A 20,293-nucleotide genomic window follows, 5' to 3' on the forward strand; every position below is an offset into this window, starting at 1 on the left:
ATTTTGGGCAATGCCTGGACTTGAGGAAGACCCCTGCTAGAGAATGCTGTGGGAGCCTTTGGCAGAGCACACCATCCTGGACCAGTACAGACTTGAAGCCAAACTAGACAAGACGGCAGATGAGAGAGGTGAAGGTGAAGGTGAAGATGTATTAAGGGAAGAGTTGTAGCCCAGTGGTAGAGCATTTGCCTTGCATGCAGAAGGTCCCAAGTTCAATCCCTGGTATCTCCAGGTAGGACTGGGAGAGACCCTCACTGGAAAGCCTGGAGTGTAGACAAAACTGAGCAAGATGATTCAGTACAAGGCAGCTTCCTATGTTTTCAAGAAGAATTGGGTGTGGGTGTGTGTTTTTAACCCTTTCCTGCCTGTTTCTCTTTGTGAAAATGGGTCCTTCCCCTAGTTTATTATTAGGGGAAGCATACATTCACACCTACTAACATTGGTCTGAAACAGTTTCATATGTGCTTCTGCTTCCATTTGACCATTTCACTTTGCTGGTCCTTCCTGCTTTAGCTGAGCGCCTGCCTCCTAACTTGCATGGAATGTGTGAGACAGGCAAGCCACAGAAAAATGTGGAGCAAGCTGCTTCCCTCTTTTATTGCAGGACAAGTAGTATAGATATATCTTCCTCAGCCCATCCCATGTGTAAACAAGCCAGAATCTTCTTTAATCTTCCATAGTGTTTTCCCACCCCCCCTTCCTTTTGTCCCCTCCTTTGTTGTATCGGTGCCACCTACACCCACGTACAAATCGCCTGGTGTTGACATCCTGGCAGCTCTTCAATTTATTCTTGTGCTGCAGCCCAGAGCAGTTTCAATGACGCCAAAAAGCATAAGCCCTGGAGGAGAGCAGCTACCTCTGTGACTCGCATCTCAGCGGACCAAGAACAGCTGGGCAGAGAACTGTCTGAAAAGCTCAGGTACCCTTTAACTCTTTGTAGACGGATAGATAGATCCTCCCAAGAGGAAATGCATAATCCTTCAGCCCCTGCTCCGGAGCTTGCCTGCCTGCTTGGCTGCCGTGAACCGACAGGTAGTGGGAACAGGTACCACTAAGACAGGACAAAAGAGCCCTTTGGGGAATCTGACTCCTGTTGCTGTAGAGGTGCTAAGCTATTGTGACAAACTCAGGATGGTTGATAGTCTTCTGGGGTCTGGCCTAACGGGCAGTGTGACAAGTTAGCAACAAAACCCGGTAGGACAATAAAAGGATTGGTGTTGCAGGTACCAAGTTAGAGTTGCCTTCCGCTTGCTTTTGCTTGTTTGCTACATTCCCTGAGTTTGATCAAAAGACCTTCGAGAGCTAGCTATGGAAATAGGCAGAAGTGGGTGGGAAAATAGGAATCCAAGGTAGTTTTACTTAAAACTAGGAATGGAGTGTAATGAAAGTACCCCATAGCAGATAAACACAAAGCTAGCACAAAGTTAACATGGTGAAGTGTAGCACATAACTAGCTTTTCAGATTCCATGAAGTGAGCTTCTTTAACTGGACTTCAGAATGTGTGTGTGTGTGTGTGTGTGTGTGTGCAGTGAGACCAGAAAAGAACTATATACCTGCATGACCATCATCATGTGCGTGATACCTTTGAAGCACACTGTGGCAGCCCCCCTTTAGACTGCTAACTTACGAATTAGTGGTGGAAGTGGGGGGTAACTCAGCAACAAGGTAAAATCTCCTCATGGACCAACTTGAATGAGCATAAGCAGGGTTTCAGATTTCCTTATCCCTGGCTAATTCAGCGTATAGCATTACACAAAAGTCTGCATTTTTGTTTTCTAGGAACAGTTGGTCTGCTGATAGGTGTATTAGGGGAGAAGCATTAAAAGTAATGAATCGCTGGTTTGTTTGTTTGAAGTTTTTTTATTTATTTAAAAAAAGGCCTTCGCCCTGCCCTCATTTGATTAATGGTATAGCCTGCCGAATTACATGCAGTGTCGACATGAGATGGTCTGCTGATCTCCTTCCTAAGTGCCATGCACTTTACATGGTCAAACAGAACACCAAAGTAAAAAGGAACTCCAGCTAATTAAGCTTTCTTGCTTTCATGACTCAGTCCACAGGGTAAAACCAAAAAGTTTTACACGTTGCACTGGTTAAATAATGCCCTTAAGACTTTAGTGATTTTGATTTTTTTTTAAAAGTATACACCTTCTTGTTTTGGAATTTCAGATGCAAGAGTGCTTTGAAATATTAAGTGCTTCCTATTAAGTGCAGTGGGAAGGCAGGGAGCACTACAGAGTTTAGTTTACTTTCTTTTGGATGAGAGAGTATTGGAGACATGAGGCAACTTTCTAATACAGTTCCATCATTTTGAGTCAAAGCCGCAAATTGAGTATGATCGAATTAAACCTAGTGGCTTTTGTCTAAGTAAGACTTCTGTTTTATTCTGAGATGGGACACAGTATCTTAGAGGATAAAGTTTTTGCCTTCTATTTAGTAGACCTGGTTTCACAATTTTGGTCTGGTATTAATTAATGACACGTTAGATGATCCTGGAGAAACCACAATATACTCTGTTTCCCATCTATAAAATGGGAAGAACAATTAAATAATGAGGATGAGCAAGCATAAGAGAATAGCATATGAAGTGTATCAGTGTAAATACCAAAAGCATTGTATCCACTGTTACTACTTTCTTAAAGAAAATATAGTATAAAAAGACCCTGGGCAAACGTCTACAAATGCACCATTCAGGTAGCCAGAAATCTAAGGAAACTGCAGCGACTATTTTATATCATGCTATTTTTAATTTATTCTTTTTATAAATATCCCATAACAGTTCCAGTAGTTGTTGTATTTTTACCTACTTGATCATCTATTGTGATGCTTAGCTCTTTCATTTTCCTATTCATTTTGTGACCTTTAATTTTCTCTAGACTTAAATTCCATATGACTAAAGAATCTGTTCTATTCCCTGGATTACTCACTCATCTCTCTATCCTTCTCTTATTCTGCTACATCACTTTAAGATGGGGTGACCACAACTTCACACAGGTGCAAAGTTATCAGTGCATGATTGATTTGTGTAATAATATTTAACTTTGGCCTTGTTGCTGGCAATAACTAACCTATCTCACAAGGTGGTTGTTCAGATATAATGTAAATGAAGTGGAAGATAAAAATGTGAGGATCTCTCTCTCTCTCTCTCTCTCTCTCTCTCTCTCTCTCTGTGTGTGTGTGTGTGTGTGTGTGTGTGTGTGTGTGAGAGAGAGAGAGAGAGAGAGAGAGAGAGAGAGAGAGAGAGAGAGAGAGAGAGAGTGAGCCAATGTGGTGTAGTGGTTAAGAGTGGCAGACTCGTAATCTGGGGAACAGGGTTCGCGTCTCCGCTCTTCCACATGCAGCTGCTGGGTGACCTTGGGCTAGTCACACTTCTCTGAAGTCTCTAAGCCCCATTCACCTCACAGAGTGTTTGTTGTGGGGGAGGAAGGGAAAGGAGAATGTTAGCCGCTTTGAGACTCCTTCGGGTAGTGATAAAGCGGGATATCAAATCCAAACTACTACTCCTCTTCTTCTTCTTCTTCTTCTTCTTCTTCTTCTTCTTCTTCTTCTTCTTCTTCTTCTTCTTCTTCTTCTTCTTCTTCTTCTTCTTCTTCTTCTTCTTCTTCTTCTTCCTAGTACTGAAGATCTTGTTGCTTTTTATAGCTACAGTACATCAGACTGATTTAAAATCAAATCAATTCCAGAGTGACTTAAGAACTCTTTGTTTGCATGTAACAGTTGATTTTGAATCTAATATTGGGTGCACACAAATAAACAACATTTTCTTGGAAGGAAAAGGCAGTCTGCCGTGTTTGTGGCTCTCAAATGAATTACCTTTTATTCCTTCTGCAAGAGAATTAATCTAGAGGTTGCAAACCTCAAATCTAGTTTATGACAGCCCACCATGAAGTCTGAATCTGATGGCAGGTGTTGTGGCTGTGAAAGGGCTGGGGTCAGTCAAACAAGAACAGTAGAGGGTCAACGACAGAAGATGTAGGCTGAAGATTTATTGTCATTAAAGCATACAAATAATTACAAACAGATTTTATATAGGTACTGTATATAGTTTTAATTCTATTAAAGTTTAACTGTACTAAATTTCCCAAAAATGTTTATAGTGATTCTTTAAAAAAATCTGTAAACCAGGGGTCAGCAAACTTTTTCAGCAGGCGGCCGGCCCACTGTCCCTCAGACCTTGTGGGGGGCCGGACTATATTTTGGGGGGGAAATATGAACGAATTCCTATGCCCCACAAATAACCCACAGTTAGTCTCCACTTTTCTCCAAAATAAAAATAAACTATATCAGATTGGACAGACCAGTTGGACTTGTAACAAAATGTTATTAGTGTCTTCAAGTTTTCATCTTCTCCATTCTATTCCCTCCACCCCCACTGCTGTTTCTTCCTCTCTGATAGTCATTCTGCATTACATGCAAGCTGAGCACGCTCACTCCTCCTGGGGCTGTTTTAGGGATCCTTCCCCTGTTAGTTAACAACAACAACAACAATAGTATTTCTGTAAATCTTGTGACTCCCCCAAGGCTGCTGGCATCTTCCTCTTGTGTGTGAACAGTGTCATTTGAATGACATGGCACTGATTTCAGAACACATGGACCAGAGAGACTAAGAAGGCCATGTTAACGTTCAACCTAATACTTAGCACATATTTGAAGCTGGGCAAGCCTCGTGAAAATCCAATATACTTATTAGCTGAGCACCAGAGCATCATTTTTAGGTAGAGAGAGAGCTGGTTAAAAAAACAAAGTATGGTATTAGCTCAGCCAGTGCTCACACCTGTGGCTGATGTAATAATCTAAAACAGGGTAAAGCTAAAAACTTAATTGTTGCAGGCTGATCCAAATAATGCCCACATAGAATGATGTCACCAAGCTAAGGTCTATTTCTCCTTCAGGTGCTGCGAATTATGTCATGCTTTTTCTATCGGAGCTGGGTAATTTTCCTAGAACATTCATAGTTTTAGCCGACCAATATTAGGGGCGAGAGTGGAAAGGCATAGTTAACTCTGTTGAGATGCTCCTAAAGGAACAGGGTTCAGATAGTGGGAAAATACAAATGACCTGGCATCAAAAAGCAGCCCAATAAGGAGTAATTCAGACTGTTTCTGTGGAATTGGCCAGGATTTGGAGTCATTTTTCTCCTTGTGACAGACAACTCATCAGGTAAGTCTGACTCTGGTGAGCCATCATGGTGAGAGGAGTAAGAAAACAGGATAAATGCACTAAGATAGGAGTGTAAAACATGGGGTCACTGCTGTGGACGTCATCAAGTTGAGGCAGAACTAACTTCTCAGTTTCAGATGACTATGCAGCAGCCCAAATTCGATGTCCTCCAGGCATCTATAGAAGCGAAATTCTATTGATGAAAAGAACAAAGGCAGCAATGTTAACAATCCTTTTTTGGGGGGTGGGGGGCAGTAGGTGGCAATGTTTTATTGCAGTCATTGGGCAGAGGTATTTCTTCCCCCAGTATTTCCTCTTTCATCCTTAACTGGATTTTCTGTTCTGTGTGGGAAGGGATAAATACTGGAAATTTAGCCATAGCAGATGGGTAAGAGAGACAAGAAGATTGCATAAAGTCATAGGAATTTGGTTTTCATTTCTTGCAGTGGTAAATGGAGGTGGGGAGTGCATCTATCCAAAATGAATAATAAGCTATCTTGAGAGGTCTAGAAATTAGTTAATAGCATGATCCAGGTGGCACTGAGTATCTGAACTTGTTCTCTGTATGTTATATTAAGGTTACCAGACATCCCCGTTTCAAATCAGTCCCTTGACAAAATCCTATCATTCCTATTGAAGTTGAAAGGTGTCCCCGTATTCATTGAAAAAAATCTGGTTTTGTTATGTTATGTTATATAGACAAATGGAAATGAAAAAACGCTATACCAGAGTTATTGCTTGGTTTTGTTATTTTTTAAATTGAAAATCCAAATAAAATATTTAAAAGATATATATTAAGGTGAAAGCACTGGTCCAGTAACCACTCTGACTTCTTGATTCATCTGTCTGGAATAGAATCTGCAAGTAACACCAGTCTTGGCCTGGCAAACTAAAGAGGAGAATCTTTTAAATTCTAAAATGGACTTCTGGTTCTTTAGATGTTATCTTCATGTTCTTATCTGATTGTTATCCAGGTTGTCATTATCATCTTGTCTTGGTCATTAAGTTTATTCACCTTACTAGAATAATCATAATGATCTGCCCTGTTCACTGTTTGCATGAGAAATGTTATATTTTTCATTATTGGTAATGATCTGCTTTTTGTCGTAATTGTGCTCATTTTGCTACAACATTCTGTAAACATTGTTAAATTTTAACTTCAAAATTTTTGTTTGTGACCTATTGGGAAACGAGATTGACTGGGTGTTTAGAAACACACATTTAAGCAAGGAAAACAGGGAAGATGTCAGAGGCCTGAAGCCTCATATCTACCGTAACTGAAATTCATGTTGTTGTTGGCATTTCTCTCTCTCTCTCTCTCTCAACAATAGTGCGCCTCTGGGTGTGAAGTAAACTGCTGTGTTAGCAGCACTGAAGTGACCTCCTCGGGGCACAAGCCTGGGGGGGTCCTGGGCTGCCCAGCTGACAAGTCACCCCCATCCTCAGCCCAAAGAAAGCAGAGTGATATGTTTGGCACCAGCTTGGCTGCAGGAATTACTATAAGGAGGCATACAAGACACCATCCCACTGTCTTAGGGAACTGTACTCCAGATTTTTGTAGGGTTTACTCCTTAGCCTTTTCTTCTCCCGAAGATATCCCACAAGGAAGGCAGCAGAGGTTCAGGATCAGAGTTTTCCTTCTCCTAGATGGGCTACCTTCCCAAGTTGATGAGCCCCATCTGCCCCACACCTCCCTCTACGGCATGTGAACAAACCAGCTTCTTGACTATTGAACCCACTATTGGTCTCATCTTCACATGCAGGGGAAATCCCTCACTCACAGAGTGTTTCAGACCCACCGGCTACACTCACCTGGTTTAGCCAACCAACTGAAGCCATTTTCCAGGGTGTGGCTGCTGTCGCATGCAGACAGCTTCTAGGAGCCACAGGTAAGGGCTGAATGTAGGGTGGGGACCAAAAGTGGACAAACTACCCCAGAAGGAACACAACATGTTCCCCAGCAGAGGTACTACCGCTGCCCTGACATACAATGACACTGGTTCTAAAATTGCTGTACACTTGTTATGTGTTATCCAGCTTAATGTTTGCAATGCTAGAACAGAAAAGGTAAAGGGACCCCTGACCATTAGGTCCAGTCACGGACGACTCTGGGGTTGCACGCTCATCTCGCTCTATAGGCCGAGGGAGCAGGTGTTTGTCCACAGACAGCTTCCGGGTCATGACAAAGCCGCTTCTGGTGAACCAGAGCAGAGCACGGAAACACCGTTTACCTTCCCAACGGAGCGGTACCTATTTATCTACTTGTACTTTGACGTGCTTTTGACGTGCTCCTGCAGGAGCAGGAGCCAAGGCAGCAGCAAAATGTTTATACAATTATTTCTGCCACCTGCATCCATGTGGTTTCTTCAGGCTTTGAACCACTTCTATAGACATTATATAATCATCAGTTCTATAGTTTGTTTTGTGTAATCTGTTGCCCCAGCAAAGTCCATTGTTAGCAAAGCCATGTCTCTACACCCATGTTTTCCATCCACCTAGAACCTAGTTAGCATACACACAAACTGGACCGCTTCTCGATCAGACTTGCCAGGTGAACTCTTGTTACTTGAATGTTAATTTGAGTAGTTTTGTCAACACCAAGGAGGCTTGCAAGCTGCTTTATTAAGATAGCAGCATCTACAATGTTGTAGTTCTTTTTAGGCTTGTTATATTTGAAAACCAATAAAATGCAGTTTTTAAAAACCTGGAAAGGCTAGAAATGATATCTTAATGCATGTCCAGACTGTTAGTAGACTGGATGATGAGCTTGTGTGGTTTTCAGAAGCTGTCACACTGTTCATTTACGCAATCAGGGCAGAAAATAATATCAGTAACAAAGGTGGAGCAGTTGTTCTGGGGTAGCCATTGGTGGAGTTTGCAACCCGTCTGGCTGGTTCTACTATTGATTAATTGGTTAAAAGTGCTGGTGCGAAGTTATTGCAGTTCTTGTTGCGTTTCTGCCCCTAGGCAATACCCATTGCTTCATTCAGTTCTCATCATTATGTCTTTCACATTGTTATTGGATGTTACAATAAACCATGATTGATCACGGGGTGGGGAATTGTTTTCTGGCTCTGCAGGCCCGATTCTTCTTTGTCCCCACCTCTGTGGGCTAACTTTGACAGGTGGTTGTCCTGCCCACCTCTCAAAGTCCTTGCATAGTGCTTTCCAGGTGCCCAACCATCAGCAGGTCACTGGCTGCTTGGGAATTGTAGCACGGGGGCTTTGCCATCCCTATGTTTTATGCTTATCAAGTACGGGCAGATTAGCTATGGCAAAGCTATGTGATCTAATTATCCATGGGGAAATTGGTTGCTTAGCCAACGTAGTCGTGTCTCAGATATGCTTTCAGGCATGGGGCAGGTGGGTGTGGCTTTCAAAAATTACCTTGTGGGCTAAATTGAACCCATGCCAGGCCAAATTTGGCCCATGGGTCGGAGGTTTCTCACCCCTGTTTATAATGACAGGAGCAAGGCAACCCCACACCCACCACCTTGCATATTCCCCCCCCCCCGGTCTCCTCTCCCCAGTCTTGTGGCAGTATAGCTGGCTAAGCATACCATAGCTGCATGATTTTATTTGGCAATCTTTGGCTATTGGATTGTTAGTTAAATATTGAAACTTCATTCAGACCTAATATTTTGACCCTAATGCTTGAGGAATCTGCGGTACCGAGTGTGTGCCATGGTTCCACAAGGCCACAGGAAAATGAAGCAATTTGTGTTACTGAGTAAAGAACTCTGTTTCCTATGAATCTTTGGGAATCTTGTGTTTTCTTGGAGAAGATTAGCTTCCAATCCTCATAGCTGCAGAGAGACAAACAATTGAAAGTGTTTGGATAATCCCGACTGAAATCTCAGAAGTATAAAAGAGGTACTGTAGCTGAGTAAGATTTTCAGTCCATCTTGAAAACAACTCATGTGGTGTCTTAGGAAGTAGGGCACATTGTTCCAATGATTTGCTTCTTCTTGTTTTGATGCACCAAGAAAATGGTTACCTTACCACTAAAATTTGTAACTGAAGGCTACGTTTCAGCGTGAAACACAGTGAGTGCCAGGAGTTCTCTGAGTAACTATTGCAAGAAATCAGACAACTCACCTTTCCCCGGTTTGCATTATTGGAAGAATAACTGGTGACCCATAATGATGAGAATGTTCTCAAGCAAACTGTTCTAACCAAAAATCGCATTGTGGAATTCTATGGTGTTTTTAATTGCCTAATTGGCTACATTTCTCATATTCCTAATAACAGATGTACTTGGATGTTATGGGGGGGGGGGGAGAGAGAGAGAAGTGGTGGTGGTGGGAGAGCCTTCCAGTACCAAGCAACATAAGAGGGGAGCCCTGCTGGAACAGACCAAACACTCATCTGCAATCTCCTCTTTTACTACACCTTTTACTTCCTTGCCATCAGAATCCAACTGCATTCCCAAAACGATCCGTAATCTAACATTTAAAACACGTATATTGGCTTCCCACTATCAAGCCTTCAAGGTAGGCTCATTATCATTAAACGATTAAAAACTAGATGGATGCGTGTGTGTGTGTGTGTGTGTGTGTGTGTGTGTGTGTGTGTGTGTAAATATGTATGTATATTTCTTGTTGTGGGTAGTATCTTGGGATCCTGTATCTGTGGGGATAGAACATATGAGAGCAGACATGCCGAAACTGGTTCCTTTGTCAAGGTAATGGCTTTCGCTGACTAGTCAAGTACCATGATTTAGCCTATGCAAAGCAATTGCTCTGTGCCACAGAATCAAATGGGTGGGCTTTTCTCCATCCCACTCACCTAGCCGTTACACAGGAGAAGAATAGTCTTGGTCCAGGCTAGATCTAAAGGTGGGACTAATAAAGGAGCAAGATCTGTTGGGTGTTAATTCTGCAAGACCCTCTTTCCCCATCCTATGCTAAGGTTGTATGTATGTGTAAATAAAACCATATATCATAGAGACGTCCAGTCTTCATTGACCTTCATTCCAAAGAAACCAAACCCTGGGTAAGTGTGGAGTCTCTCACCTCTTGGAGATTGGGGTGATGTGTAACACACACACACACACACACACACACACACACACACACGTGTATATCTAATATGTAAAGTTGCCAAACAGTTATATTCTTCAGGTGACAGGTATATATGTATGGTTTTTGAGTTTCATTTCCCTGTTTTACAGTAAACAACTGCAGCTGGTTTTTTAAAATAGTGCTCAGTCTGAAAAAACAAATCTGTCATTCAACATGAAATATGTATTAACTTAGGAAGGGCCCTCATTATCTGCATGCCCCAAAAAATTGACACACTGCCCTGTTTGTCAGGCAGGGCAATCTCCAAGATTTAGAAACTTACCCATCCTGTGTAATTGAGCCAAAAGAGAGGGAGAGTCATTTCAGCAAGCCAGTGAAAAGGGAAATTCCTTTGCAGTAATTCTCACATGAATGCCTGGAAAAGAATTTGGACTCCTACAAGTCAGGCTCATTCGGCTTCCCTGTTGCTGCTTGTTCAGAGCTTGAAGCATGAAGTTTTTATGGGAAATCTCTTCTTCTCTTTTGTCTTGTTTTTCCGAAGAAGGTGCTGAAGAAACCTTGAAATGGAGATGACTCCCTCAAACAAGGACCCAAATGGACTAGACAACCCCATATTTATAGTAAGTTCTATATTTGTATTTTAAATCAGATGCCTGCATAGTAAGCTTTAATAAAACCAGACAACAAGAAAATAAAAAATAAAAAGTGGGGAAAGAGAGAAATGGATAGAGTAAGCCTGGGGATGGGAACCTGGGGCTTCAGCACCCAACATCCCTGACCATTGGGCATGCTGGCTAGGTCTCCTGGGAAGTGGAATCTGGGCTAGGGGTGGGCACGGGTTAACACCCCTGGACTTAGCAATGTTAGGCTGTGTTTATATTTGCCAAAACATTTTGATTTCCTGTAAAACTCTCCCCCCCTTATGTGTGGTGGAACTATGTTGAATGCACTTCTGTTTCTGAGTAAATTGTAATAGTTTGCTACTAGTATTGTCCTTTAAATTTGACAAATAAGAGAGAGCAAGAATGGATTTTTTTTTATTACATGACAGTTCACTCCCTGTCATTTCCTTCTCTGTTTTTTAAAAAAAGATAATCTCTTGCTTTTCTGCTCCTACTCTAGATTAACACAGGCCAGAACAAAGAAATATTGTTAGCATTTTCAAAACTTTAGGATAGTGAATGTTCCTAAAGTTTACGCACCCCTATCCTGCATGCCTTTGGTATTCTCTGGAGCTTACATCTGAGTAAACTTGCATAGAATTACAGTGGAACCTCAGTTTATGAACACCTCGGTTTACGAATTTTCGGTTTACGAACGCCACGGACCCATCTGGAACGGATTAATTCACTTTCCATTACTTTCAATGGGAAAGTTCGCTTCAGTTTATGAACAGACTTCCGGAACCAATTGTGTTCATAAACCGAGGTACCACTGTAGACTGCATGTCTAGGAGAAGGAAAAAGAAGTGTGTGTACCTTTTATACAGTACATGGATAAAAGGAGGGAGCACCTGCCTTTGTAAGCAATGTAGATGATATCTACCAGCACAGCAGTGAAATTTTTTTACAGAAAAATTTCAGAAACAAACTGGAAAGAAAAGTTGCTGAATTGCAGCTCATTACCAAGCTTAAAACCATGGAGACACCTGGCATGAACAGAGACATAGGATCCTTATCTCATTATACATGATCAAGCTTTCTTTAGCACCTCAGCCCTTGCTTTTTCCTGCAAGACCAATTGCAGTCGTTAACAGTCATCAACAGGTTTACCACACCTATCAGCCAATCACCCATTCCCATCACCCCCCCACCCTCTGAATATACATAAGGGTCTGGTTACTTCTGTTTCAGTGTATCTGAAGAAGTGTGCATGCACACGAAAGCTCATACCAAAATAAAAACTTAGTTGGTCTTTAAGGTGCTACTGAAGGAATTTTTTTAATTTTGTTTCGACTCAGACCAACACGGCTACCTACCTGTAAGCAGTGAAAAGTGTTATGCTTTCATATAGCCTCAAAGAGGGGATCAGTAGGCAGAGCTTGCAGAAGGGTCCAGGATCCATCTCTAGTTAAAGGATCACAGATGCTAAGAAAGATCTGTTCCAGAGACCCTATAGAGAGAGCCACTACTAGTTAGACAACATGCTAGCTGGACCACTGGAAATTCAGTATTCCTCTTTTGTTCTCTATGCTTGAGGATACCTTTGCTGTTTAGACTTCCAGGGCTAAATTGTGTTGTATAAACGAATAGTAGCAGCGTTGTTGTTGTTGTTGTTTGTTGTTGTTTTGTTGTTGTTGTTATACCCTACTTTTTCCTCCAAGGCTCTTCGGATGGTCTGTACATAGGGCTATTTAAAACAAATATTTAAAACAAATATGAATTTCTACTATTAGAAATTAAGTGCTTCTGTGTGGGGTTCCAGACAGCAATGCCGCCTTCTCAGACGCTTCATAATATTTCCTCCTGTTTTTCTTCTTTCCCTCCCCACTCTAATGACTGATACTCAGCATTTTATTGGCCACTTAAAACGATCAGTCTCCACATGTCTGTTGGGTCCTTTCTTTTTGCCACCTTAGTCATCCCTTCTGCCCAGAAGGATTTCTTGTACTTCTGCAAATCTTGGAATTCCTACCGCCTTCTTTTCTTGGTGACCCAGTTTTGGTTACATAGCTACCTGCACTCAGCACCTGAGTTTCCTATTAGATGGTGTGTTTCTGGACCATCTTCAGCAAATGAAATGCTCAATGGTCTTTCTTTCCCCCCTCATAGCAACTGAGTGGAACAGATGTGGAACTTCTCTCTTCCACAAAAAGGGAGCCTGATGATAACAAACTTGAGAGGGATAACTAGATCAATCTCCAAGCTCGTTCTAGCTTTCAAATCTGCTGCAGATTTAATTACCCGCATCTTATTCTCTTTATGTTGTGTGTCATTGCTGCTTTCAAGTCTCCTCCCCCCTCTCTCCCCCATGACTGACAAAGTTACATGAGAAATAAAAAGTTGTCCTCTTTAGCGAGAGTGAAATCAGCTCAATCTCATTATGTCTTTCCTATTTGTGATGCATGTGACAAACCATGCTGCAGAGAAAGAGCAGGGTAAATGAAACATTTGTGGTGTATTATTGTCTCTTTTTAAAGTAAAGCCAGAGGTTGTTTTCAGTACCTTTTCTCGGCAGTGAATGAAACTGGCGTGAGCTTGTTTAAGAAAGAGTGGATTAGAAAATATAGGGGCCAGCTCTGAAGATTTGCTGTTGAAATAGATTCACAGATAACTTTGTTTCCCCCTTCCCAACCCATCCATATTCAATTGACGCAAACAACCCAAGAGCAATACATGTTACAAAAAGAGCAATGCATGTTACAAAAAGAAAAAAATTAGATTCATACATAACAGATTCCATTATGACTTCCAATCACCCCATCATGGTTCCTGAGTTGGATTTTTTTCGATTGCACATTTTCCATTGTCTCTCATAAATTGTCTCAATTGTCTTGGTTTTGTAAAGTTTCCTACTGTCATGCAAGGGTCAATCAAAGCCTGCCAAAGAATTTAGATGTTTACGATGCTCTTTTAGGTATCCTCTGTAAATGTCCCATTCTCTATTAAATCTTTGTTCTGTACCATCTCTAATTCTTCCTGTCATTTTTGCTAACTCTGCGTATTCTGGCATTTTCTCCTGCTAGTCCAAGCCCATTCCAACCCATCCATATTGAGACAGGTAGCAAGATAGGCACCCAGGGGCCCCAAAGAGGTGCCAGTAACTTTGTAAAACACATTTCAGAGAAACAAATGCTGGTGCCCTCCTGTTCGACAGTGGAATTTGCTGCCAAGGAGTGTGGTGGAGTCTCCTTCTTTGGAGGTCTTTAAGCAGAGGCTTGACAGCCATCTGTAAGGAATGCTTTGATGGTGTTTCCTGCTTGGCAGGGGGTTGGACTGGATGGCCCTTGTGGTCTCTTCCAACTCTATGATTCTATGATTCAAGCCCTAACTGAAATGTTCTCCCTTGGTTCCTGCAGACTGATGATGGAGGGCATTACTGCAACTTCCCTGAAGCTGGTGCCACTGTTCCAGAGTGTGAAGAAAGGCAGAAAGGCCATGGCAAAGACTCCAGCCGTCTCGCTTACACCGTCACAGATATCCCCCCTTGGTACCTCTGCATCTTCTTGGGAATTCAGGTGAGGCTTGGAAGGAAAAGTTAGGTGGAGGGTCTTGGGTGACCAGTTGAACAAAACTATGGCTAAGAGTTAATAATAAATTCTAACAGATTTTAAGTCAGCCAATATGTGATAAATAGGCAGAGGAGCCACAACGTGTACTGATTATATTGTAGCAAAAATGCTCTGGGTGGTGTATATCTGGGGGAGATTATATCTCTAAAGGGAGAATTATATCCCTCCAAAGAATTCAGAACAAAAATATAAAAAATTCCTTCCAGTAGCACCTATTTTGTTTTGACTACGGCAGACCAACATGGCTACCTACCTGTAACAAAGAATTCAGGATTACTTATTTGGAGGTAATTCCATTTATTCTGTGAGGCAAGTGAGTCTGAGAGAGAGAAAGTGACTAGTGGCCACCCAGATCACTAGAATCGGTATCAGGGGTTGCTAATGTTGTGTTTGCCAAGGCTCATATCACAGGGTTGCCACACGTCCGGAATTTACTGGACATATCCGGAATATTGCAACCGCAAGCATTGTCTGGGCAGAAATTGGCTAAATGTCAGGGGAAATCCGGATGTATAGCAGTCTATGTTGGCAGTGCCATTTCCCCCCCAATTTTCCTCAGAAAAAGCTCCAACCTACCAGAAACCTATCTCAGCACAGCCCCTGGTCCTGTCGTTGCTCCACTTGCCTAGGCTATCTATTCATCCTTTCTTTCTTTCTTTTTTACCCTCTGGCCCAGAGTGAGAGTGCTAGGAATCAATGTTGGGTAGTGGTTGGAACTGGGCCCAGAGGCAGACCAAGGGAATGACTGAAGGGAAGAGGGATGCCCGCGACAGGTAACTTGCTCAAGGGCCCCATAAAACATGGAGCCAGCACTGCAAGTCCAGCTTTATGACTGAATGGGGATTTCAGCCATCCAGGTCTGCCCAGGGCTCTATGGCACAACACCCCACAAGTGGTTCTGACAACCCTAGTTCAGCCTTTCCTTTTTCACACAGCTTTAGCTTTGTGAGGCTTCTGTAATTCCCTGAGGTGCAGACTTGCCTGCTCTTTAAAACAAGAGGTCAACGCTAGACCAGGTGTACTGACAGAACTTTCTCAGGCAGTTTGATACATAAAGCAGCTTCCTCATTCTCATCGGTTCAAAAATCATTTTGTAGTAAATATGTATAATCCTATTAGTGGAATTTTGTTTTGTTTTTTTAAGTCTGTAGCGGGCAGCCTTGAGGTACTATTATGAAACTCAGGGCTAAAGGTAGAAGTTATTACATGTGAGATGAGCAACAGGAACCTCAGCCATTCTTTTGTTGGTTTGTTGGAGGAGGGAGGCCATTTGTACAGGAGCTATTTTGGTAAGGGAAGGTGTTTTTAAGTTTTTCCCCAAATTAATCCTCAAAAGTTGTCACTAGCTTGGGGCAAGGAGCAAGGGGAAGACAGGTACAATGCAAGAACCTGTGTTCCTCTCTTCTGTCTTCATTAGTGGTTTTGGGGGCAGAGCATGGTGAGGGGAAGGGGAGAGGAAAGATTTGAAAAATCCTTTCTCCACTGCTGCAGGGCCAGAATATGTCGTTGTTCCCACAAAGCAGTTTATAGCCTAAATTCTCAGAACCAGACTTAAAAAGAACACTGTATGTAGAAAACTAACATATATGGAAAATGGGTCTAACTTACCTGTTCTCCAATAGATCGATTTTGGGTGGATTTGTGTGTGTGAAAGAGCATTCAGTCAATCTGACCTCCTACCTGCGGTCTGAAGTGATACAGTATTGTCTACGTTGGAGAAAAGGAACCCTTTCTGGCCAACAGGCCAGATCCTTATCTCTCTACCCCTGCTGCCCAGATTTGACAGAGGGTTGACCTGTCAGTCACCTGATGTCACTTCGACGTCAGCTGATGCTGTGGTTTGAAGCCGTGGTTGTTGGGACTTTGAAACATAGCATGGAGTGTTGGGAATGCCTCGCCCCCAAACAATTGGGAGCTCACTTTGAGTATCCAATTGTTCCTTTGAAGCCCCACCCTTACCTGCCCCACACATTCTTAAAGCTGGAAGGTACAGACATCCAGCTACATTAAAGTAATGGGAGCAGACCTGAAGCTTCAAAGAGTGGGAGCCAACTTCACCTCTCTTGGGAGGGAGGAAGTTCTGTACTCTGAGTACCACCACAAAAAAGGCCCTGTCTTCTCTGCTATTATACACAAAGCTCTTTGTCTTAACTCTTTTTATCTCTCTCTCTCTCTGGTTCTTAGCACTATCTCACTGCTCTTGGAGGTCTTGTTGCTATCCCTCTCATCCTGTCCAAATCTCTTTGCTTGGAGCATGATACCCTGACACAGAGTCACCTGATCAGCACCATCTTCTTCGTCTCAGGAATCTGTACCCTTCTTCAAGTCATCTTTGGAGTCAGGTAGGCATGTACCTCTGGGAGTGCAACACTACATTACATTTGCATGTAGCTGAGATGAATCCAGTGTATTATTAGTTAAACTACTAACAGCTCACTAAGAAAGAGAATTTTTTTAACAGTTTGACTGGAAAACCTCGCTTAAAGCATAATAAACGCAGCAGCACCTTCTAATTTCAGTGAGTTGGATCAGGATCCCAGGAAGCAGAGGATAAGATAAAAGTGGAGAATGCATATTAGCGTGTAAATATTGTGTGTGCCTCCTTTCATGTTTGTGCAATGGAACAATATAGTCTTACAAACCGGTTTTTAGTGACTTCCTTTGAAATAAGTGAAGCAAAATGATTGAGGAACCAGGAATCTTTTTTTAAAAGCTGCAGGGGGGAGCCTCCAGCTGACAGACCTATTAACTTGGCCTGTGAGATGGCTCAAAGTGAGCTCCCAATTGTTTGGGGGCAAGGCATTCCCAACATGCTGGTGGTATATGAAACATCAGGTGTGGGGCATGCAAAAATGCAGCTGCAAAGGAACAAATGGGGGCTCAGAGCATAGCTGTCAAGTTTTCCCTTTTCTCACGAGGAAGTCTATACAGCATAAAGGAATTTCCCTTTAAAAAAGGGAGAACTTGACAGCTATGGCTCAGAGTGTGTTCTCAATTGTTATTTGGAACATAGAGCTCACTAACTGATAGCAATTCCCTTTAATGTTGTCTGTTTGCAGGCAGAGTTTAGATTCAAACCACACCTGCAAATGAACATTTTAGAAGAAAATGGGTGGGGGGGCGTGGGGCTCTTCTAACATTGTCACATCAATGTCTGTTGGCTGACAGGTGGGTGCTCTCTTCCACTTGTCAAAGTGGCCTGCAGGGGTGGACAAGGCCTTGAACCACCCCTGCATTAAATACAGATAGTACGATGTAAGTTGGTTTTGTACAAAATTAAAAAGGTACCGTATATTTTCTAGATATTTCCTGTTCTGATTTTCATATAATATGTCCTCCTGACCAAGTCTTCTTCTCCATAGTTAACTATAAAATTCTGGAGTCAGATTTTTTAGAATGTTATCTGTTTCCAAAATCTTCAGAGGCTGTGTTCCATTTTTGTGTATGTGGGCATTGATATAAAGAAACCAGGAAATTGCTCACTAGCTGACATCTTCTGAGAATGCATGGAATCTTGTTCTTAATTCATGCAGTGCTGTTGAGTGGTGCATTGTAGAAGCAGCTTGCTTTCATCTTTCTAGCAATCATTAAGAGCTGTATCACCAACCTTAAGGAACATTGGAATCATTTGCAGATGATCTTGTAAGCAAGCTGGATGGTATTGATGGTGTGTAGGTTCTTTAGTCATCTTCCATTTCTTTTACTTGTATTCTCCCCGTAAGTGGACATATCGTAATTAGATCTCTGATCACATAAAGGATTGCCTAATGCCTGTGAAATGTTCTATTAGCCTTGATGTTTTAAGCTGACTGTGATGTTTAATTATCTGCCATGCTATTTCTGTTTTTAACTCTTTAATTGTTGAGGATTGTTTTATTCTTTGACCGTTAGCTGCCTTGGGCACCACTCTGCTGGAAAGTAGGAAGGCAGGATATGAATTATTTTGCTAAAGAAATAAATGTATTGGGTGGAATGCACAGGTGAGAATTTTCCAGGATGTGTTTCTCTCTCTAAACCCAGTTTTGACAGATGCTATGGAATTTTGGAAAATTGCTTGCCCCTGATGCAAATCCTAAAATGGGTTAGGGTGAAAAAGAAAGAGCTTGGTTGTATAGTTAGGGAAACAATTCTGCCTCTTACATTTGCAGCAAGACTAGTGTGTGGCATATGTTCTAGCTTCTGTGCCACTATAACACCCTGTCAATGCTGGCTGGGTTTATACGCTACCAGAGGAGCCGACGTGGGCCCCAGGTTATCGAAACCCAGCCTCGAAATGTGGGAGACGTTAAACCCTGAACAAGTTAACACAGGCAGTATGTATTTAAATAGAACAGACGCATGAACTTTCCCGCAATTAGAATGGACAAAAGTTTTTTCAATATCTCTCTTCCACATTATTGTCGTACCCCTCTTCATTATTAGTCATTTTCCTCCACTGACACTGACTTGGGGCGGGGAAGACAAGTGCCAATCCATACCCTTTATGCAGCAATCATATTTGCTGTACATTCACCACTGTTTCCTGCAACAAGTGAAAATATACATATCCTTAAAACAGCTGTGTAGCTCAAGCAAAGTGTAGCTTCCTGGGAGAAGGAAGCCAGTGTTGGATAGAAAATTTGCAGGGATTACTGCTGAGTCATGAAAAGAAACAAAATTTGACATGGAGCTCTATAGTGCAGATCAGCTACGTGAAATGAAGCAGTTCCAGGGTCCAGCTTTGACAAGGGTTCATATGGGCAGCCTTTACAGACTATCATGAGACTCTCTTGAAAGAATGGCCATGTGCCGTTTTGTATGTGCCTTTGTTCTTCTGAGGCAGCCAGCAGGAGAGGAAGCAAAACAAACCATTATTCAACGACACGGTGTTTCTTTTCTCAAAAACAAACTCTCAGCACAGGGCACAGATAATCTTTGTTCAGAGTCTATTTCAGAGTTCACCACACCACCACCACCACCCCCGGCACTCCTGCAACTTCACAATTACTCTTTTGATTCGGCAGAGGTTTGGCAAATAGCTTTGAGAGCTGCTGAGTTGAATCTCCTAAGACAGCATTCCCCAACCTTTTTGAGGATGAGGACCCCCTTTTAACCCCAGTTTTTTTTAAAAATGGGAACCCCCATGTGAAAAGGCTTTAAGAGATGCTCCTTCAGTTCTGTCTGAATCTCCAGAGACACAAATGGGAGTGAGGGGCTGCTTCAAAGGTCACTGTTCAGAAGCAGCCTTTGAAGCAGCCTCTACTTTCTGGAGGCTCAGAGATGACTGCCAGGTGCTCTCTTAAAGCCTTTGCAAGTCTTTGCATGTTAGGGTCCACGGAACATTAAAATGTGTTTACCTGATCAGATGGTCCCTGAGGTATCCTGCACCCAAGTTGTTAAGAGCCTTGTACAGTAAATTAATAAAGAACTATGAACCTAGTCCAGTAGTGTATGGGCAGCCAGTAAAAATATTTTTAGCCTCATCAACTCTCCATCTGCAGCATTTTGCTTAAGCCTCTGAACCAGACCCAATGGTAGCCCCACGTAGTGTTGTTGGACTCAAATTCCCATCAGTCTCGGCAAACATGACCAATTGTCAGGAATTAGGGGAGTTGTAGTGTAACATCTGGAGAGCACCACATTGGTTACTCCCACTTTACGAGTTGGTCCCAAAAGGTTGAGATAAGTTTATAGGTGGCTCCTACTTTTAAATACTGTAATAATAATAATAATAATAATAATAATAATAATAATAATAATAATAATAATATAAAGCAGTACTGTGAGTACTGCCCTAAACGCTGTGTTGTCATATCACTGATAATTTGCTGGGACAAAGGAGCAACTGGATGAAGGGCCACAGTTCAGTGGGTAGCTCATGCTTTGTACTGGTAAGTC

The 20,293-nt window shown here is 42.2% G+C and overlaps 1 protein-coding gene across 4 annotated transcripts in view; it reads left to right on the forward strand.

The window, feature by feature from the left end:
* Window positions 1-713: 713 nt before the first annotated feature.
* The window catches only part of LOC118091395 (solute carrier family 23 member 1), a 43,763-nt gene continuing 24,183 nt past the window's right edge, over window positions 714-20,293 (forward strand). Inside the window, exons 1-4 of one of the 4 annotated variants that reach the window (XM_088651985.1) lie at window positions 716-919; window positions 10,730-10,805; window positions 14,204-14,362; window positions 16,601-16,758. In XM_088651985.1, coding sequence (XP_088508111.1) covers window positions 10,749-10,805; window positions 14,204-14,362; window positions 16,601-16,758 — 374 coding nt within the window. In that variant the 5' untranslated portion in view covers window positions 716-919; window positions 10,730-10,748. Of the gene's footprint in view, window positions 920-10,726; window positions 10,806-14,203; window positions 14,363-16,600; window positions 16,759-20,293 lie in introns of all 4 variants that reach the window. The other 3 variants (XM_060279729.2, XM_088651986.1, XM_088651987.1) reach the window with 3 other exon arrangements.

Source organism: Zootoca vivipara, chromosome 9, assembly GCF_965207765.1.
Source record: "Zootoca vivipara chromosome 9, rZooViv2.hap1.1, whole genome shotgun sequence".
NCBI lineage: Eukaryota > Metazoa > Chordata > Lepidosauria > Squamata > Lacertidae > Zootoca > Zootoca vivipara.